Source organism: Echinops telfairi, unplaced genomic scaffold (assembly GCF_000313985.2).
Source record: "Echinops telfairi isolate 266 unplaced genomic scaffold, ASM31398v2 ScPeMD7_7400;HRSCAF=8409, whole genome shotgun sequence".
Taxonomy (NCBI): Eukaryota; Metazoa; Chordata; class Mammalia; order Afrosoricida; family Tenrecidae; genus Echinops; species Echinops telfairi.
In genome coordinates, this window is record NW_022111300.1 from 3,509,264 (window position 1) to 3,532,362 (window position 23,099).

A 23,099-nucleotide genomic window follows, 5' to 3' on the forward strand; every position below is an offset into this window, starting at 1 on the left:
TTAAAAAAGAATCCCAAGTCTATCAAAACTGAGTACTGACTCAGTTTTACATGACTTTTCTCAGATAATTCTCAAAAAGAATCTAAAACTGTTATGATTCATAAACTTTTATAACTTCAAGATTAATAACAACATTTAATAGTTGTGATTAAAAGTTGACCATAAACACTATGTGCTACATATTTTTTGTTTACTGTTTGGTAAATTCAAGTTGACAATAAACGCATCTATCACTTGACAAGCCAACATTAAACTATTGAAAGATCAGCACTGAGTGAAAACTTCTGAGGTATGTGGGTATTACAAGTACAATCGTCATCATACACCATCAATAACTATTTGAGTATTTTTATTTTAAAAAATCTAAACTGGGCAATGAACGTACAAATTTGCTTTACACAATTGATGTATGTAAGGATTGTGATAAGTGTTGTATGAGTCCCTAATAAAATGATTTAAAAAAATCTAAACTACTATAAATATATTTTAAAAATCTATACTACTCATGATTTGTTTTACTACAAAATTGAGTATTTGTAAGTATTTACATACACCAATAGACTAAAATGGTATGATCTTATGAAAAGAAATGCTGAGAATAAGAAAATGCTTAAAGACAAAAGAGTTAAATTGCTTGAAGGGTAAGGAGTTCTGATTAAAGGAAAAATACTTGAAATATAAGGTTGGGCAACAGGGTGTATATAATAATTAATGTCACTGAATTTACATTGAACAATTTACCTTTCATTAAAAAAAACTGTGAGGAGTGCACATATAAGAAATAAACAGAAAACTGATACAAATAAAAATTGATATTTAAAATCATACCTGTCCATTTAAGATCCGTGTAAATAAGGTATTCTTATCTTTCAGTTTTAGCTCCAGATCCATGAAAGTCAGTTTATTGGTGCTGACCTGAAATTTGTCATTGGTGAATAATGCACCAGATATTCTATTGTAGCATTCAATTGGGGCAAGCCCTCTTTTCTTTGGAGGAGTGCACCAATCAAAGCTAAAACAGAATAAAGTATTAGTTACTAAAAAGATCAGACTATAAAGCAAACAATTTCAGCAAAAATAAAAACTTACTCTTCAACAGATGTATATGGTATTAATCGTCCATTCCAAAAACATTCAAAAATAGGCCTTTTCCCTCTTGCAGCTTTCTCAATTATAAAACCGTCATCGTCATCATCTTCATCTTTTAATTCTAAATCAAAGGGATAAGTGAAACAAAATGTACTACTGATTTATGCAATTTTCATCACTAAGATGTCAGTTTCATTAAGTGAAATATTAAAGCTGCTTCAGAGAAATGGTAACAAAAATCCTTATGATCTCTCAAATTATAGTGTAGAAAAACTAACGGTAGTTTTATTCTTCTCAGAAAAAGAAGAGTTCTTTTAGATGCCACATCTATTTACATATTAAGCAAACTATGTCTTCAAGAATACCAAACTACTTGCTGAGATCTGCAATCTTTAAAATTTACATACGAAGATAAGTTAAAAAAAAGTACTGCTGCTAGGGTCTAGTTGATACATGTATGCTTTATTCCAAACAAAATGCTTGAATGTGCATCAACTAAGGCCACATGGAAGAAGCACACTAGCCTGTGTGATCCCAAAACTGCAAACAGTAAATTCCAAATCTAAAGGAGGGAACAGTTCCGTGTTTCTATATGATATTCTGTATATGAAATCCAAGACAGATAAATCTAGAGAGTAACCTATGAACATGGCAGGGGAAGTTGGGGAGAAATGAAAAGCTAACAATGAATGTTAGAAGAAAATGTTCTTGAAATGAACTGCGGCGATGGCTGCGCAACTTTCCTTAATAAGACCGAATAATTAAATTGTATGATCTGTGAATTTTATGCCAATAAAATTATTCTATTATTTTTAAAAATGGAAGAGGAGGAGGTGGGGGAAAGGAAGTGGTGTTAACCAACTCAGGGACAAGAGAACAAGTGATCCAAAATCAGTGGCAAGGAGGTTGTAAGGCCTGGTAGGGATTGATCAAGGGCACTGTAACTGAGAGGAATTACTGAAACCCAAATGAAGGCTGAGCATGATAGTGGGACAAGAGGAAAGTAAAAGGAAATAGAGGAAAGAACTAGGAGTCAAAGGGTATTTATACAGGTCTAAACACAGGAATATACATATGTAAATATATTTATATATGATGATGGGGAAACGGATCTATGTGCATATATTAATATGTTTAGTATTAAGGTAGCAGATGGACATTGGGCCTCCACTCAAGTACTCCCTCAATGCAACACTTTGTTCTATTAACATGGTATTCCATGATGCTGACATTCCCGACATGATCGCTAAAGACAAAGTGGGTGCTAAAGCAAATGTGGTGAAGAAAGCTGATGGTGCCCGGCTATCAAAAGATATAGCATCTGGGTTTTTTGTTGTTGTTATTTTGTTTTCTTTTGTTGCTGCGCTTTGCTGTTTTGTTTTTGTGAATATTATTATCTCTGCAGGTCTATCTAGATAAGATTAGAGGGATAAACCATCTGGAGGATTAAAAGGCTTAAAGATAAACAAGCTGCCATCTAGCTCAGAAGCAACAGAGCCCACACGGAATAAGCACACCAGCCTGTGTGATCACGAGTTCTCCATGGGATCAGGTATCAGTCAAAAAAATTGTGAATGAGGGGAGTGCAGAGTGGGGACCCTAAGCCTATTTGTAGGCAACTGGACATCCCCTTACAGAAGAGTCGCAGGGAGGAGACGAGTTAGTCAGGGTGCAGTTTAGCAATGATGAAACATACAATTTTCCTCTAGTTCTTAAATCTTCCTCCCCCCAGCTATCATGATCCCAATTGTACCTAACAAGTCTGGCTAGACCAGAAGATGTACACTGGTACAGATAGGAACCGAAAACAGGGAATCCAGGACAGATGACCCCTTCAGGACCAGTGGTGAGAGTGGCGATACCAGGAGGGTGGAGGGAAGGTGGGGTAGAAAGGGAGAATCGATTACAACGATCTACATATAACCTCCTTCCTGGGGGACGGACAATGGAAAATTGGGAAGGGAGACGTTGGACAGTGTAAGACATGACAAAATAATAATTTATAAATTATCAAGAGTTCATGAAGGAAGGTGGGCAGGGAGGGAGTGGAAAAATTGAGGAGGTGATACCAAGGGCTCAAGTAGAAAGCAAATGTTTTGAGAATGATGATGGCAACAAATGTACAAATGTGCTTGACACAATGGATGGATGGATGGATTGTGATAAGAGTTGTATGCGCCCCCAATAAAATGATTTTTTAAATGATTAAAAAGTAAATAAACAAACAAGATAACAAATTTCGGGGGGAAAAAACAAAACCCAGTTTTCAGAAGTACATAAACCTAGATGTCCAGAAAAAATAGCTCCACATTCTTATTTGTGTTTAGTAAATATTTTTATGCTTTTGTAGTAATGCCTTTTGACTCACCTTCACTTAGAGCAAAGGCATGTTTAACCGCTAAGCGTTACTATCTGAGTCCTTCCTCTCTACGTATTATAGAAAGTTAAATCCTATATGTAAATGATAGTTTTCACATTTCTTTTAGGCCCAGTAGGTTCACATAAAAATGATCTGGTTAATCTATGGTGTATAGATACAGCAAGTTTTACTAGTTTGGATAAATCAGCCAATAACACAATGTAAATTTACCTTATATAATAAATTATTGCATTTTCAGGTAAGCACAAATTATGCATATAGAAATGCATTACATGATAGGTTATTAGGTATCTAAAGCTTAATCATAACATCATATGTTTTAGCAATAAACTCTCATATAACCAGATAAACTAGATCAGAAATAATGATCTTGATATAGTAACACTTCAATATTACACTGGCAAAAATCACCCATCTTAAAATAAAGCCTTTCTTTTCCTGTGGAAAAGACAGCACAAAGAAGTCTCTACTTACAAGTTCTTGCCAATAAAACAAGGTTATTTTTCACAAAGAACCCCTGACCAACATTCCGCTTACTTGCTCTGATTTTAAGACATAATTTGAAAAGCTTTACCTTGCTCTTTGCTACAAGCAAAAAAGATTTAGAAACAGCAAATTTAAAAGGGCTCCAAGACCTCCTATGAGGCAGAACTACGGAGTAAAACATGTATTGGACAATTCCTAAATAGAGTTGGGCACTATTCTAAGGATTTGGAACACTTTTTCCTTCAACCTTCACAATACTTCTATTAGGTTTGAACTATTACTTTCACTCAACAGATGAAAAAGTGAGCAGAGAGAAAGTGACAGAAATGGAATTCAAATGCAGAAAATCTGGTTTCAGCGCTCCCATGTTAAAGATGCAGTAAAGAAAATAATCTGGATGAGAAAAAATACATTGTCAATTGATAAACCCAATGCAATCCCAACAATTCCACCAGGATATTTTTAAGTGAACCTATAAAGATAATTCTGAAGTTTATCTAGAAGAGGACAAATTTAAAAATTAAGAATAATCTTAAAAAAGAAGCACAATGAGAAAAAAAGAAGCACTATGAGAATGCTTTCCCTTATTCTAACAATATCAATATACAGAATAAGTCCATTTATTATCCATATGTAAAAATAAGAACAAAGGCTCACAGTGAAGAATTTAGACCTAACTATATACTTATAGGAATTTATTACCAAACCCGAATGAAGGCCGAACATGATGGTAGGACAAGAAGGAAGTAAAAAGGAAAGAGAGGAAAGAATCAGGAGGCAAAGAACATTTATAGAGGACTAAATACAGACATATACATATGTAAATATATATATAACCAGAGGAGAATAGAACTATGTACTCATATCTGTAAGTTAAGAATTAAGGTTGTAGATGGATATTGGGCCTCAATTCTAGTACCCCCTTAACACAAGAACACCTTGTTCTAACAATCCGGCATTCTGTGTTGGTCATCTTCCTGACACGATCACTGAAGACAAAATGGGTGCATAAGCAAATGTGAAGAAAGCTGATGGTGCCCAGCTATCAAAAGATATAGCATCTGAGGTCCTGAAGGTTTGAAGATAATCAAGTGGCCATCTAGCTGAGAAGCAACAAAGGTCACATGGAAGGACACAAGCCTGTGTGGTCACGAAGTGTCAATGGCATTAGGTATCAGGCATCTCAAGACCCAGAATAAAATCATATCCAAGGTGAATAACAGGGAGACATGGAGTGGAGACCCAATGCCCATCAGTAGACAATTAGACATCCCCTCACAGAGGGGTCATAGAGAAGAGATGAGCCAGTCAGGGTGCATTATAGCACCAATGAAACACACAACTTTCCTCTAGTTCTTTGGTGCCTCCTTCCTCACACTATCATGACCTCAATTCTATCTTACAAATCAGATTAGACCAGAACATGCACACTGCTACAGATAAGAGCCCTAAACACAGTGAATTCAGCATAGATAAACCCCTCAAGGCCAACAATGAGAGTAGAGATACTAGAATTAGAAGAGGGTAGGGGTTTACAGGGGGAATCAATCACAAGGATCAACCCCCTCCCAGGGGTACAAATAATGGAAAAGTGGGTGAGGGGCGATGGAGGGTGATGTAAGATATGGAAAAAATAATTCATAACTTATCAAGGGTTCATGAGAAGGGGCAGGCGGGAGAGGGAGGAGGAAGATATGGGGAGCTGATATCAGGGACTCAAGTGGGAAGAGAATGCTTTGAAAATATTGATGGCATATGTACAAATGTTTTTGACACATTGGAGGAATGTACGGATTGTGATAAGAAATGTAGAGCCCCCAATAAAATATTTACAAAAAAAAAAAACTATTAGAGAATTGTAACACTCAATAATTGGTGCCAGGAAATATTAAGTGCCTACCTAACTTTAGCCATAAAGATTATACATGCACCAAAGATCTAAGTATAAAATGACAAAAATAAAAATTACAGAATATTTTTATAAACTTGAGGTATCAGAAGCCTTTCTACAGCAACATAAAATCAGAAAGTATAAAGAAAAGACCAATAGATATGGCCACATAAAGCGTAAAGGTAATTTATAAATACCCACATATACAAAGAAAATAAGAAAATTATTTGTAATACATAAGAGATTTATAAGCAGTATGCTGCTAAAGGTTCAGTAAAACGACTATGAGAAAACAACATGTTTCTTAAAGCTAGTGCTTTATCAAGTAGAAAAGAGTATACATAAAAAGAATTATAAAATACAAAACCTAACAAATTAAGAAGACTTGCATAAGGAAATATATATACACACTTATTTATCTAACCTTAATAATGGACCTGCTGTAACAATTTTTAAAAAAAGCACTATACTTAAACACAACTTCACATTTTATGGCTAAAATAACAGAATTAACATACTTGATGGAAAGCATGGGTCATCGGGGTATGTTTCTCTGTCATATAAGAAAGGATGATATCGAATAATCCCTTCCACTACACCATCTCCTTCAACATGAGCCTTGAATTCAAAACTATCAGCTGCTGTGTTTATATACAACGTCTGCATGTCATCTTGTATTTCCCGTAGGTTGACAATCTTAGGTGCCTTCCCCTTTTCGTACACGGAGATCTAAAATAAAGATAAAACAATCATTATTTGGGTGACGTCACTTCTGCTCTCAACTACAGTCCAACAAAAGAACTGGTATTAACTCTAATCTGTACAAATAACTATCTAGTTTAATGAAATGTATATTAATATGTCTGGGTATATTTTGTATATGTAGAATTAGAGGTTAAATAGCTCTTTGTGACATCTCAATAAGATAAAACAGAAAGTAAACAAAAGAGCCAGTAAATGAGAATTAAGGACAGATAAGTCATGAGTAGGTTTAACGGAAGGTTTCTGGCTAGAGTTAAGGCATAAGGCATAAACAACATTCTAAGATGTAGACAAGGATATTGAGAATCTAACACTGAAAGTTCTGTTTCTAAACCATAAGTCCCCTCTAAGACTTCATTGAAAAAAAGTCCTGTTTCTTTTCCTCCCTGCTTCAAGACATGATGTTAGGAGTAATTCCTGTCTCTACAGAAGAGAGAAGAAAAGAGAATTCAAATACGATAGTCAATCAAGGTGAAGAATTCAAATTTCTGTTTTCAAGAATTCTGTTTTCTTGGTAACAATTTACCAAAGTACTTTGGTAAAAGCTAAAGAAAGGAGTTGCCTAATTATTGACTGAGTGTATTCAGTCACTTGCAACTGGAATGGAATAATCCTAGTAACATTTTAGGATGGATTTTTATCTTACTTCAATATCAATGTTGTTAAAAGGTCCAGCTTCTTTTGATGTATGTATTTCATTTCCTTTTGGGCCGTGAACATAGTAATGATAAATATGCCTAAAAAACAGAGGAATAAATTTATAACTTAATTCACATAGAATTACACTTCACATAAAAACTCTTAATAGTTACTAGTTAGCAGTAGTTATTGGGTGCCAATCACTATACTAAGTATTTAAGTATATCCTGCTTAGTGGTTCAAACAATCCTGAAATGCAATTATGATTACATCTCACTTATAGACATAAAAATGGGGGCTCAGCGAGTACACATGATTTACCTATAGGAGAGGACTATAGTTTGGGAGAGATGGCCTTCCTAAATGCAAAGTGACATACTTTATATTCCCAAGAAGTCCAGATAATCAAACAAAACATACTAGGATAAAGCTGGAGATAAGAATAAATAAAATTCTATTTGCCAGATATTGTCAAACAAACAAACAAAAACCCAGAGTATCAAAGAATATACTGGACTAAATTATGATCTCAACTAACTTTTCTTATCCTAATATTCTGAAGACAAAACAAGCAAATAAATTAATGCATTACATAAACAACTGCTGCAGAATTATTTGCCACTTTATTTTTTTTAAGTCATTTAAGTAATAAAATTTTAAAGATATTTTGGTGGGGTTACTGAAAGTTAAAAAATAATTATATTTTTAGTAATTTTTCAAAATACAGAAATCTATATTTTATCATATACATTTTAATAAAAAATAATTAAATTTATTATCTGAGCTACTGATTAAAATGCCAATGACAAAGATAAAAACAGTGAAAACTTTTAGATCTTTCTCTAAGTCATATAAAAATAAAACTTTAACACCATATTATGAAAGATCACTTTAATAGCATAAAAATGGTCTGCTTCAAAGAAAAGTTAAAGTTCTATGAATATATTATTATTTGTTATAGCAGGAGTATATTCCAATTAAGTTATCTACACTAAGAACTTTCAGTTAAATTATTGTCTACATCTTTTAAAAATCATTTTATTGGGGGCTTGTACAATGCTTATCACAATCCATACAAACATCCATTGTGTCAAGCACATTTGCACATTTGTTGCCATCATCATTCTCAAAACATCTGCTTTCCACTTAAGCCCCTGGTATCGGCTCCTCATTTTTTCCCATCCCTCCCCGTTCCCTCCTCCCTCATGAACCCTCGACAATTTACAAGTCATTATTATTTTGTCTTACACTGTCCAACATCTCCCTTCACGCACTTTTCGGTTGACCGACCTCCAGAGAGGTTATATGTAGATCCTTGTAATCTGTTCCCCTTTTCTACCCCACCTTCCCTCCATCCTCCTGGTATCACACCTCTCACCACTGGACCTGAAGGATTCATCTGTCCTGTACTCCCTGTTTCCATTTCCTATCTGTACCAGTGTACATCCTCCGGTCCAGCTGCATTTGTAAGGTAGAATTGGGATCATGATAGTGGGGAGGACGCACTTAAGAACTAGAGGAAAGTTGTATGTTTCATCGTTACTACACTGTCCCCTGACCGGCTTGTCGACATTTTTTAATAACTCATATTACTTAGGGAAGAAAAACCACTAGTCCTTAAGTATCTTGGTCTGCAAGGGCCAACACAGTCAACAGTATGTGTAGTACATAACCAATAGAGAAAAAAAAAAGTCATTAAATATTTCTCTGAGTTAGCCTATTAAAATATGTAGTCTATAGAATACTATGGTTTATTGAAATAACTATACAATGATTTAAAGATTTTACTACGTCAAACTTGCCTTACCCCTCACCTCTTTAATAGACTTGAGGTAATGTCCATTAGATGAACAACTGCTATGTAGCTGACATTTTTCTAGAGCCTGGGGATACAGTCAGCAGATAATGAAAAAAATACTTCAATTTGGGGAAGACAAACAAAAAAAAATAAGTAAAATATATGGTATGGACAATAAGCCTACAGATAAACACAAAAGATATGGGAGTGGAGGTGCTGAATTTCAATTCTGAAGTTTAGTTTTGTAGTAGATGTCAAAAAGCCAATTCCAGATGAATAAATAAAATATGGCATATATACAACGAAGTGACTAATGCCTCATAAAGAGAAATTAAAAACTGGTATATGTTACAAAAAGAATGAAGTCAGATAAAAAAGGGCAAATACTCATAGAATACATCTAGATTAAGCAAATGTATACTGATTAAGAGGGACTTGGTGATGTAGTGGGTTATGTGTTGGGATGCTAACCACAGGGTCAGCAGTTCAAACTCAGCAGTGGCTGTGAGGGTAAAAAGATAAAGTTGTGTGCTCCTGTAAAGATTTAAAGCCTCAGAAACCCAAAGGAGGCAGTTCTACTTTGCCCTATAGGGTCATTATGAGTCAGAACTGACTCAATGTAAGTGGGCTTGTGGCTTTTTTTGTTTTGTTTTTAAATTATTTTATTGGGGGCTCTTATAACTCATAACATTCCATACATCAATTGTATCAAGCTTATTTGTACATGCTGCCATCATTATTTCTAAAACATTTTCTACTTGAGCCCTTGGTATCAGCTCCTTTCCTCCCGCACACCCTCTCCCGCCCCCGTGAATCCTTGTTCAATTATATAGTTATTATAATTAAACATCTTACACTGTCCATTGTCTCCTTTCACCCACATTTCTGTTATTTGTCCCCTTGGGGGTGGGGGCTATATATCCAACATTGTGATGGATTCCCCCTGTCAACCCCTTCCCGCCCCTACCATTCCCCACCCTCATGATATCACTACTCCCACTACTGTTACTGAGGGGTTATCTGTCTTGAATTCCATGTGTCGAGAGCTCATATCTGTATCAACGTGTGTTCTCTGGTCTAGCCAGATTTGTAAGGTAGAAATGGGTCGTGGTAGTGGGCGGGAGGAAACATTCAGGAGCTAAAGGAATGATGTGCTTCATTGGTGCTATTCTGCACCTTGGTTAAATCATCCCTTCCTTATAACCCTTCTCTTTGTTTGTTTGTTTATACTAATTAATGGGTTAAGACAGAGGGGAGAGGAGGGAGTAACTGTTTAGAAAGCAGAGTTTCCCTTTACGCTGCTGAAAAGTATAGCCCAACCTGATACCAGTAAACTGTACAAATGAAAAAGGTTAAATTTGCAAGTGTCACATATTTTTACAAAAATAAAAGTTTTAAAATTTGAATTAAATAAAGCCTAAGCCACTGAGCTATAAATAAAGATGAAAGTCTGCTATGTGCTATGAGCTAGATAACCCTGAAGGCATACTGAGTAAAATAAGCCAGTCACAAAGGACACATATTCAATCATGCTACTTAGGCAAACATTTACCAGTGATTACCAGAGAAAGTAGAAGGGAGGATGGGGAATTACTGCTTAAAGAGTACTGGGTTTCTGTTTGTGGTGATGAAAATCCTTGGAAATGGATATGAAGGTCAGCAATGCAAATAAAATTAGTATCCCCAAACAGCACAATTTAAAAAATAGTTAAAAGAGTAATTTATTATATATTTACCACCAAACAAATTGTCACTCAAATAATGCCCAGTAAAACATAAGTGAGCTAGAAATACAGAAAGAACTATCAGAGTACTAGATACTACATTGAAGGAAATGAATCATGAGCAAACAGAATAAAGATGATTTCAAATGTATCTGTAATATTTTTGTCTCAAATTTAAGTAGCATATTCTAATTATGTTATTTGCACTGAGTTCCTTCCATTATGGAGTAAAGCTTGTGGGAGTAAAGTCTTCAGGGCCTTTACTTGCTGAGGGGCCACAACTCAAAATGAGAAGAAACAGCTGCAGACATGAATCAGTAAGTGAAATTTAGAATGCACTAAGTATGAATACAGGAAAATTGGAAGTTGTAAAAATGAAAAAGTTAAACCAAATATTACTTACGCTAACTGTCGTGTCCAAAGATGGAAATAATTTTTCAAGTACTGTATGTGTTCTGGTTGTACTCCTGTGATAATCACAGCAGTAAAGCTATCTTTTTCCTTCTCCTCTAAAATAAGATGATGTAGAAATCTTTCATCATCATTTGTAATGTGAACAGAATCAGATGGCTACAAGAGAAAATATATACATAATAAATTAGATGCACCCAAATTACACAAATACCATTTAGAAACGATTTTAATGCAATTCACTTGGATTTTTTTTGCCCCCCAGAAACTGACTTCAGAAAACTTTTGGAGGAAATCAGGACAATTTAAAAATGCAGCTAAGTATATAACACTGAAAACAGAAAAACTTACAAAGACTGCAAAATCTGAACATGTACAAGGACTCTATGATCCCATAATGCTGCTCAATAATCATAAACCAACTCTAGAACTACAAAGAAAGTGAAGACACAAACCCTGAGTAAGCATAGGTTGTGGGACTGCTATGACTTACTTTGGTCAAAACCAGTAAGCAACACTCCATGTTCAACAAAACTAGGAGTCAGTCTGAATCCAACTGGCTTGGCTAAAATGCACTGTATTTAAATATGAATAAAATAATCCTGGGCTTGGGTTTTTTTTTTCAGTTCAAGATATGCTCAGAAATGAATTCTTCCTTCTCAGTTTTCTAACTCAAGGTCTTTGCACATTTCATTATTATAATACTTCACTTTGTCTAGCTGTCCTTTGAGATTTTCTATTGGGTTCTTTTAGTTCATCATCTATTTTCTTCAGCTTCAACAGGAACCTTCCATATGAGTAACTGATGGTCTGTTCCACAGTCAGCATCGCTGTGTTAGCTGCTAATATGGAGTTCCATCGCCTCTTCCACAGATGTAGTCAATTTGATTTCTGTGGATTCCATCTTGAGAAGTTCACATGTAGCCACCTTTTGTGTTTAAAAAGGTATTTGCAATGAAGAAGTTGTTGGCCTTTTAAAATCCTATCATGTGATCTCCACTTTTGTTTCTGTCACCAAGGCCATCTTTTCCAACCACTGTTCCTTCCTCTTAGTTTCCAACTTTTGCATTCCAATTGCCAACAATTAACAATGCACCTTGATTGCATGTTTGACCCACCTCAGACTGAAATCATTGGTAAAATTTATCAATAACTTTAGTGATTGGTGCATAAATTTAAATAATAGTTATATTGAATGTGGATCGATATAATTCTATAACAGACAGCTTGGTACTCCAAAATAGACCTTAAAATGTCCTTTTTTCCCCATGAGGAAAACTCTTTTAGTATTTTATTTTTTTTAATCATTTTATTGGGGGCTCGTACAACTCTTATCATAATCCATACATACATCCATTGTGTCAAGCACAAAATGTCCTTTGTGACAATGACTGCAACACCATTCTTCTGGATTGCTGCATTCCCAGCACAGTAAATGATATGATTTTCTGATTCAACATGGCCAATAACTGCCCATTTCAGCTCAGTAATGCCTAATGTATCAATTTTTGTGTTCCAATTTATTTTTTTTACAACTGCCAACTTTCATTATATTCATGCTTCATGCATTCCAAGTTCCAATTATTACTTGATGTTTGCAGCTGTTTCTTCTCATTTTGAGTTGTGCCCCATCAGCAAATGAAAGTCCTGAAGGCTTTACTCCCTAAGCTTTACTCAATCCATGTAATTATGGCCAACTCTACTTTGAAAAGGCAGCTCCTTCCTCATTTTAAATGCCTTCCTAACTGAGGGACTCATCTGGCACTATCTCTACAATATTTTGCTGTTATTCATGAAGTTTTCAGTACGTGACAATGTTCCAGTACTAACCTAATTCCTCAAAGTAGACAGCCTATTCCTTTTTCATACGGTGTTGTTAGTCCAGAAGCTGAAACCTGTTCATTTTAAATGACCCTGCTATCTGAAATACAAGTAATATTGTTTCCAGTATCACAGCAAGGCACAAGCCACTCTATAACAAACTGATGGAGGTGTTCTGATAGTTTTATGTTATCATGCAAGGCCACTAAAAGATCAGTACTTGGCTCTACTTTCAAGTGCCAAAAAGTGATGAAAAGAAATTGTAGGTCTCGATATTGAGACAACTGTGCAGTTAGACCTTCTAAACTCTCAGATCACAGACATTGTGTGATATTCTTGAATTCCAACTCTAGCGGTGGTTATAGCACCAACTTTATGATTATAGCAGTTGCTGTGGCACTGTTCAAAGGTTGGTTCTGAATGTCCTGAACACATCCAAGAAAGCGCAGCCTAGAGTGTGACATTCTTCAGCCTATCCAGTAATCATGGAAACATCTAATTCCTTTTATGAAATCTTTCGTTGCCTAAGATGCTTAGAATAAGTTTATTTACTGAATAAGGACTAAGTCGAAGATTGAGATAAGTCTTGGCAAGAAATACACATACAGTTGTTAATTATATGTAATATACATGTCATGTACTATACTATGCTATATAGTATTACACATGCACAAAATTTCCAGGAAACAGTATAAATTAAGAACACCAACTAAAGGGAAAGAGTCCCTCCAAAAAAAGGAAAACAGGATGAAAAGAACTGGTATGACAAAGGAAAGAACTAGGCCTCTACTGTTGTTCATTAAATGTTTATTGGAATGACCAAACACAAAACAGAGAAAGCTGGTACAAAAATTAAGATCCCAGAGAATCCAGTTCAAGCACAGTTCTGCCATATACAAACCATTTTTAAAAATCATTTAAACTCTCAATTCATATTTTTAACCAATTTAAATTGACAAACAATATATCCATAAATATCCTTTATAGGGCTATAGGGCTTTATGATGGTAGGATAAGATGAAATCAGTTTAGAGATAGTTATTTAAATTGATCAACTTATATACTTGTTAAATGTAGTAGGTTTAAGAGTCTAAAAAGTAGATTAACAAAATGAAGAAATTTTCTGAATAATAGAAGAACATTAAGTTAGAAAGATAATAAAAATTAGTTAACAAGCAGGAGCTTTGGTGGTAGTGGTTAAATGTTAGCTGTTAACCACAGGTCAACAATTTAAAACCACCAGCAGCTACAGAAAAAAAAGTTAAGATTTTCTACTTCCACAAAGAGTTGCTGTGTCAGAAACTCACAGGGGCAGTTCTATACTGTCCTACAGCATCACAATGAGTTGTAACAGAGTTAATGGCTGTGAATTTAAAATTAAGAAATAAGAGGGGAATTGGAAGCGCAGGGAATGTAGGACGGAAGAAACTCTCAGGACCGGGGGTGAAGGGGGCGATATCAGGAGGGAAAGGGGAGGTAGTAAGGGGGAATGGATCACAGGGAGCCACATATGGCCTCCTCTCTGGGGGACGGGCAGCAGCGGGGTGGGTGAAGGGAGGCGCCGGACAGTGTAATGTAAGATACAAAAATAATTTATAAATTATTAAGGGTGCATGGGGGAAAGGGAAGGGGAGGGGGGGAAAATTTAAAAAAAAAGGAAAATGAGCGGATTCCGGGAACCCAAGAGGCAAGAAAATTTTGGGAATGATGAGGGCAACAAATGTATAGATGTGCTTTACACAATTGATCTATGTATTGTGACGAATTGTATGAGCCCCAATAAATTGATTAAAAAAAAAAAAAAAGAAAAAAATTTCCAAAAAAAAAAAAAAATTAAGAAATAAGCATAAGATACAATATATCCACACCTCACCTACTGATACAGGTCGGTTCCAAAGACCAGGTTGTTATGCAAAAATTGGCATAATACAAAAAATGGAGGATGATCATGACAGATCATTAAATGAAGGGTGACTGCCTTATTACACAAATATCTGATAACATAACTGCCAAATCACTAAGAATCATAGCCCAGCCAAGATGACACAGAACTTTAACCATCACAGTCAGCAATATTCTTGCCTTACACCTGAGCTTTACTGCCAAATGTATGCACAAAAAACAGGGGCTTCAAAAAGTTCATAGAAAACATTCATTATCTTTTAATTTCACTTTTCCACAATATTTTTAGTCTCTTCATCATTAGATTTTTTTATTGCTGTTATAAATGGTGTCGAATAAAAATAAGTGAGGCATAGGTGTATAAACAGTCTCCTAGTAATGAATCTACCAAGATTTTGCTGCTTTGTTCTCTTCATTCTTTTAAAGAAACGTGTAACTTCCACATGCCAATTAGGAATGTATATGAATTTTAGCCAAGTTTTTAGGAAAACAACTTTGTAATAAAAAGTCGGAACATTTTATAAACGCATTACCACGGTTATTCAAACTTCAACAATCTCTATGAAGCACAAATGACTTGTATTCAACTGCAAACCTGATTTGAACCCACCCAGTGCCAATGCAAAACAAAAGTCTGTAAACTATTTCCTTACAGGCTACAGCCAAGAATACCCTATAGTGGAGTTCTAAGTCAGTATTGTATGAATTTGCCATGAGGTGGAGTCCACTCAACAGCAGGGAACAACCAGAACATTATTGGAAAAATCATGGCAAAATTTTATGCAAAGAACAGCTGCTTTGAAAGGGATCACATTAGAAAGTCCTGAATAGAACGGAAATAGTTTGGAAATTAACTCAACACTGTGGCTGTTTTCAACCACAGACATTAACAGTAACACTATGAAAGTATGAACACCTCAGAATAATTAGTCATTTGAGATCAAAAGGGAAGCATTTATATAAGGACAAATTTCAGTGGGGTTAGGAAAGGTAAAGGAATAGAAACAGGAAACATGGGAAGTAGTATAAAAGTGATGTTACATTGTGGGGACTGCTTTCAATTACCATGAAATTTGCATAAACTCTTGAAAGAGAAGTGATTTGTTTTGTAAACCTTCAATCCAATTCACAAAAAATTAAAAATATATGCATTGACACAATATCATTACAAAAAAACCCTAGGACTATGTCAATGGTTCAACAAAGAAATTAATAGGATATTCAAAGAAACATAATGAAACCATTTCAAAATGACTTGTGTACCCAAAAAATTCTGTAACATAAGGGAATATTTCAAAATACTGTATATAGTAGTGTATAAGCCGTTTTTCAGCACATTCTTTATGCAGTTTTTGTGATAAAATTAGGTGCCTCGGCTGATATTCGAGTCGGCTTATATTCGAGTATATCTGGCAGTTTTTAGTGGAAGGTTAATCCACCAAAATATTTTTAATAATTTCCCTTAGTATTTGGGATCATTATTTTCTTTATACTTCTTATGTAATTTTCTACAGTTTCTTTTAGAGCCAAAAAGAATCTTCAAAAAGTTCAAACTTAAAAGATTTAAAGTGAAAAATTAGTTCATTTTAAAAATTCCCTTAAGTTTTTAATAAACCATCAATACAGGTATCTTAGACAGAAATAGAAGAAAAAAAAAACACAGAAAAAAAACCTTGCTGTGATAGTAACTCCCCCAAAGAATAAATTTATTATTATTGAGTCAAAATGTAACGTACCTTCCTGTTTCTAATGTATCCACTGTATATTGCCTCTTTATTTTTCTCCTTCTTCTCAAAATCATCTTTAGAGAGCAAAAGTTCATGGACATCATGGGAATCTGCAGGTTTGCTTATCATCTGTTAAATTTAAAAAGTATTAAATTCCTAATTAATTTCATTGGTTTCTTAATTTAGGTAGTGTCAATATCAAGATATTTCATCAAACTTCATTTGTAAATTTTTTCTTTACTTACTCTGGCTGACTGTCCAACAAAGAAAACAGCCTGCTTGCCGCCCACACCAAAATAGGATATATCACTATTTAAACTGCGTGGCACTGGTACTGGGCGAACATATCCTGAATGATCACTAAAATAAAACATATGATTAACACAGTCATTTTTCAACAAGCTACTTAGCCATGAAGGGAATTTTTTTATTAACTTTTATTAAGTATAAGTAAAATGACCACCAAGCTGAAGAGCACCTTTATTACAGGTAACAGAATCAGAGCTCGAAGACTATACAACACATATTCTGAAGGGTTTCTCAAAGTGTCGTCCCAGATGACCAGCACCTGGGAACTTTAAGAAATGTAGATACCTGGGCCCACCCTACTATATTAGAAAATCTCTCAGCAATCTGAACTAAAGGAATGTCTTTGTCCTCATAAATTGTTAAACAGGAACTTGATTTGCTGTGCAAGTTTTCACTAAAAACAAAGTAAAATAAATTAAAAATGAAACAAAGGAAAATTCTAATGGAAAACCTTCCAAAACCAGAAACCAAACTCACTGCCATTGAGTCAATTCTAAAAACCTTAAGGTCAGAAAATGTCAAAAGACAATTTTCCTATTTTAAAAATCTCCAAAGATAATGATTATACAATATATGTCAATGTAAGATGCATAACGCTAAAGCATAAAAACCAAGATGTATATAATGAAACACACATGCTGTTGTAATGCATTTATATTATGCATGAAATGATAGTATTAGTTGATGTACGCCTTGATAAGTTAGAGATGCATACCAAAAATCCAAGTTACTGGTAAAATAAAAAGTGTTACTGGTAATAAGCCAACCAAGGAAATAAAACACAATCACATATAAAAAATATTCAGTCCAAAATAAGGCACAAAAAAATAGAAAGGGGGTTAAAAACCAATAGGGAAATATACTAATAGCAAGAAAGCAAATTTAAACTCACACACAGCAACATTAGGATAATTGGTCTAAAATACCAGTTAAAAGATCTTCAAATCGCAAGGCATAATTATATGCTGCCTACTGACCTGGTAATCTGCCCCCACAAAGAGTTAAGTCTGGAAACCCCCGTGGGATAGTAGTCCTGCTCTGTCCTAGAGGGTTGTTATGAGCAGGACTTGACAATAGGAAAGAGATAATAGATCAACAGAAACAGTTTTAGCATATTTTATTTACCATTGCATTTGCTCATTTCATGGTTTGCTCTTCATTCCCTGGAGATAATTTTTTCTCTGAGATTTATTTTATTGGTATTGCTATCAGTACGATAGTTTTCTTTTCCTTAGTGTTAAAACATGGTAAAACTGTTTCTGTATACATTATGTCTGTATGTACTACTACATATATTGATAACACCTCAGACTATTTTAAAAAATATTTTTAATAATTATTAAAAGTAATAGTCTGAGGTGTTATCAATATATGTAGTAGTACAAACAGTACATACAGACATAATGTATACAGTTGTCCCTAGAAAATAACCAAAGTCACTGCCATCAAGTCAATACTGACTCATAGTAACCCTATAATGCCAGAGTAGAACTGCACCTATGGGTTTCCAAGCAGCTTAATTCTTTACTAATTTATCTCGATAAATGAATGGTAGTTTTGAACTGCTGACCTTGTGGTTAGCAGCCCAATATATATAACCACTATGCCACCAGAGGTCCAAGTTATCCCTAGAACAATTAAATCACACACAAAGACAAGCACAAACACAGACATATTTTTTTAATTACAGATAAAGTAAACGTAATTCTAAAATGTTAAAGTAATCCACAATTTTAATAGAAATAAAAAATAAATAAAAGAAACAATGAATAAGTGGTAAAATGACAAAATTAAATCCTAATGTATCAATAATTACAGTAAATAACCTACAGTAATAATCTAAATATACCAAATGAAATTTGAAGAGTGGATTTTTTTTTTAACATTTTATTAGGGGCTCATACAACTGTTATCACAATCCATACACATACCAATTGTGTAAAGCGCATTTGTACATCATTCTCAAAACATTTTCTCTCCACTTAAACCCCCGACATTAGGTCCTCATTTTTCCCCTCCCTCCCCACTCCCCCCTCCCTCCTGAGCCCTTGATAGTTTATAAATTGTTATTTTGTCATATCTTGCCCTGTCCGACGTCTCCCTTCACCCACTTTTCGGTTGTCTGTCCCCCAGGGAGGAGGTCACGCACAGTTCCATGTAATCGGTTCCCTCTTTCCTACCCATTCTCCCTTTACCCTCCCTGTTTCGCCACTCACACCACTGGTCCTGTAGGGCTCATCTGCCCTGGATTCCCTGTATTTTCAGTTCCTATCTGTACCAGTGTACATCCTTGAAGAGTGGATTTTAAAACTACCCAAAAAACCAACCAAACCAAAAATAAAACCACTACAAACATACTGAAATAAAACAAACCAAGATCTGCAACTATACTGAGGGACTTCAAACCTTGAGGGATGCGGTTACAGTGGTTCAAAGAGGAAAACTTATAGCATAAATATTCATATAAGGATATCAAATCAATAATCTAAGATACTACCTGAAAAATGAGAAAAACAGTGCAATAAATGCAAAGCAAGCAGAAGGAAGAAAACAATAAACAGCACAGTCTATGAAACTGATATGAGAAAAACAAATAAACAAAATCTGAAAGCTTGCAAGTGGCCACTCAAGGCACAACAATCTGTCTCTATTCACTGGGAAGAAGACAGAATAGACTCTGCGTGGGTAACCGTCTCCTTTGCTATGTGATCAGAAAAGCTGGACAGTGTCTGCCTACCAGTACTGAACATTGTGATGAAAGATTCTGTAGAATAATGCTGATCAAAAAAAGAGAAATTCAAAATGGACATTCAAAGTCTCATAGACCCAGAATTTCTGGAGCAAGAAAGGGTGGATGAACCCCCCAAACTATTGCCCTGAGATATTCTTTAGTCTTAACTTAAACCAAAAATACCTCCTGAAGTCATCTTAAAGCCAGTCATTAAACTTTTTTTTTCCTCCTTAAGCTCTTTTAAGTATTATCTGCATAGGATCAAGCAATTTGAAAGATCACACAGTGAATATATGCTAAAGGGTGAGGAAAAATTCAGAAAAGAAGAGCAAAATGGTCAGGTAACTCAAAGGTAGTCAACAACACTCAAGGGCAAACTGTTGCTGTTGTCGTTTTTAGGTACCACCGCGTGGTTTCCAACTCACAGAAGCTCTATGCACAGCAGAACCAAACTGCCCAGTTAGAAGCCTTCTCATAACGGTCCCTCTGCTTGAGCACATGGTGGCAGCCCCTGTCCATCCAGCTCATCAAGGGCCTTCCTCTTTTCACCGCCCCTCTACTTTCTAAGCATGATGTCCTTCTACAAGGACTAGTCTCTCCTGACATGTCCAAATATGTAAGATGAAATCTCACCATCCTTGCCTTGAAAAGTATTCTGGCTATACTTTTTCTATGCTAGATTTGTCACCTTTAGAAACTGATAAATTGGTGTGAGTTGCTGAGAATATTCTCGACAACAAAATAAAAATTTAGAGCTGGGAAGAGGGTAAGACTTTACCAAATAAATGAAAAAGCAAGCTACCAACTGGGAAAATATCTTTAGAAACCATACATCTGACAAGGATCTAATAAGACAGTTTTAAAATTATCTAAAAGCAGTAACATCAAGGGTTTATCCAGCCTCTCTTGGCTCCAGAAATTCTGGAATCCATTATAATTTGAAATCCTATTCTGATCTCCCAACTCCACCCCACTCCTCCACTACCATCTCCCATTGTTGCTCAGGATTCTTCTACAGAATCTTTGACAAAATGTTCAGTAATGATAGTGGGAGTGGGGAGGAAACATTTAGGAACTAGAGGAAAGTTGTATTTTTCATTGTTGTTACATCGCACCGTCTGGCTCGTCTCCTCCCTGAGACCCCTCTGCAAGGGGATCTCCAGTGGCCTACTGATGGGTTTTGGGTCTCCACTCCGCACTCCCCCCATCATTCACTATGGTAAGATTTTTTGTTCTGATGATGCCTTATACCTGATCCCTTCGACACCTCGTGATTGCATAGGCTGGTGTGCTCTTCCATGTGGGCTTTGTTGCTTCTGAGCTGGATGGCCGCTTGATTACCTTCAAGCCTTTAAGACCCCAGAGGCTATACTTTTTGATAGCTTGGCACCATCAGCTTTCTTCGCCACATTGCACGTCTGGCTAGACCAGAGGATGTACACTGGTACAGATAGGAACTGGAAATACAAGGAATCCAGGGCGGATGATCCCTACAGGACCAGTGGTGGGAGTGGCGATACAGGGAGGGTAGAGGGAGAGTGGGTAAGAAAGAGGGAAACGATTACAAGGAACTATATGTGACCTCCTTCGGACAGGGCAAGATATGACAAAATAACAATTTATAAACTATCAAGGGCTCATGAGGGAGGGGGAAGCGGGGAGGGAGGGGAAAAATGAGGACCTAATGCCGGGGGCTTAAGTGGAGAGGAAATGTTTTGAGAATGATGAGGGCAATGAATGTACAAATGCGCTTTATACAATTGATGTGTGTATGGATTGTGATAAGAGTTGTATGAGCCCCTAACAAAAAATAAATAAATAAATAAATAAAAATGTTCAGTTCTTCTGGCCTCTATTGGATTTTCTTTTTCTGTTCCGGACTTTCCTTCCTCTGTTGCTCTAGTAAACAATTGTTATACCTTGCATGGCCACTTGGAAGCTTTTAAGGTGTCAGACTAACTAGGAGGTGGAAGAAAAATATTAAACACAGCATTAAGTCAATTAACAAGGATATCCCACGAAACCAGAAGCCTGAATCCGCAAACCAAACAACCAAATCCCATGAGGTGTTAGGCTGTACATAAGCAGCCTAAGCAGCTGCTCTTTTTGTTGAAAATACATCAAAGTATAAGATTTACTGACATCAATTAATCAGCTATGCAACCATTATCCATAATGCAATTTTTCCATCCCCATAAACACAAACTCAGTACTTCATAAGTACTATCCTGCTTTACCCCCTCCCTCCTATCCCTGGTAACCACTAATAAACTTTGTTTTTATCTTTTATGTAAGTGAACTCATATAATATTTATGCTGTTGTGAATGCCTTATCTGACTCAGTGTTATGTCTTTAAATTCCACCTGTCTGTCTTGGCATTCCATTGTATATACAAGGAGGGGACTTCATAAAGTTTGTGGGAAAATGAAATGAAAAAATACTTGCATTCTTACACAAACCTTTGATGCCCCTTCATACATATCACTGTTTATCCAGTTATCACTGGGTTGGCTTCACCTTTCGGTGACTGTGAGCAGTGCTTCAATTAACACTGGTTCTCTTCTCACTGTTACATTCAAGCCCTTGTATGTATTCTTAGCAATGGAGTTGCTGAACCACTGCTAGAACCTAGGTGTCAATATATGAACGAACATCTACTTAAGGTGACCAGATTTTAACATTGGTAAGCGGGACAAAAGCAGGATACCATTGATAAAACTCATATCCTGGCGAAATAGCCACATGGCAGCTGAAAGCCGTATACCCTAGTTTGTTGTGTATTCTTTCCAAAAATCGGGACTTTTAAAAAACGCAGCGGGATGTGGGAAAAATTGTTAAAAATCAGGACTGTCCCTCCAAAAGTGGGACGTCTGGTCACCTTACATTTACTGGAAAATCGAAACTTTTCTGTATGTTCCTAATAGTGTTGATGACAACAGTCAGATCCTGATTGTGGACAATTCTACAGAAAAATTAGCCTGAACACTACAAAAAATAACAGTATCATGTAACACACAAAAGTGAGAAATTATCATAAGACTAGAGAGACATGAACATATGAATATAGACATGATAAATTTCATGGGTGTGAATAATGTTCCTTATGAGGATGTCTTTATTCTCGAGCACATGCAGTAGTAGTTAGTAGTAAGATGTCACAAGTCTACAACATTTAACTGATATAAAGAAAGTGCCTGTATACATATGTTTATATAGATAGATACCAAATATGGCAATTGATGAATCTTGGTAAAGGATACATGAGTACCAGTAATATTCTTAGCATTATCTGTTATTTAAATTTTTGAAAAATAGAGTGAGGAAAGCAGGAAGTTTATAAGTGAACAAGATCTATGAAGAATATAATTGAAGCACTAACTCATCTCCCTTTACATTCTCCTTCATCTATCAAGCTCCAATCCCAATGG

The 23,099-nt window shown here is 35.6% G+C and overlaps 1 protein-coding gene across 1 annotated transcript in view; it reads right to left on the reverse strand.

Annotated features, from left to right (window-relative positions):
• The window catches only part of SMCHD1 (structural maintenance of chromosomes flexible hinge domain containing 1), a 144,367-nt gene that overhangs the window by 100,310 nt on the left and 20,958 nt on the right, over window positions 1-23,099 (reverse strand). The window contains exons 8-14 of the mRNA XM_004703060.2: window positions 16,876-16,990; window positions 16,640-16,759; window positions 11,173-11,339; window positions 7,255-7,345; window positions 6,365-6,575; window positions 1,090-1,210; window positions 829-1,012 (exon numbers count right to left, since the gene is read on the reverse strand). Coding sequence (XP_004703117.1) covers window positions 829-1,012; window positions 1,090-1,210; window positions 6,365-6,575; window positions 7,255-7,345; window positions 11,173-11,339; window positions 16,640-16,759; window positions 16,876-16,990 — 1,009 coding nt within the window. The remainder of the gene's footprint in view (window positions 1-828; window positions 1,013-1,089; window positions 1,211-6,364; window positions 6,576-7,254; window positions 7,346-11,172; window positions 11,340-16,639; window positions 16,760-16,875; window positions 16,991-23,099) is intronic.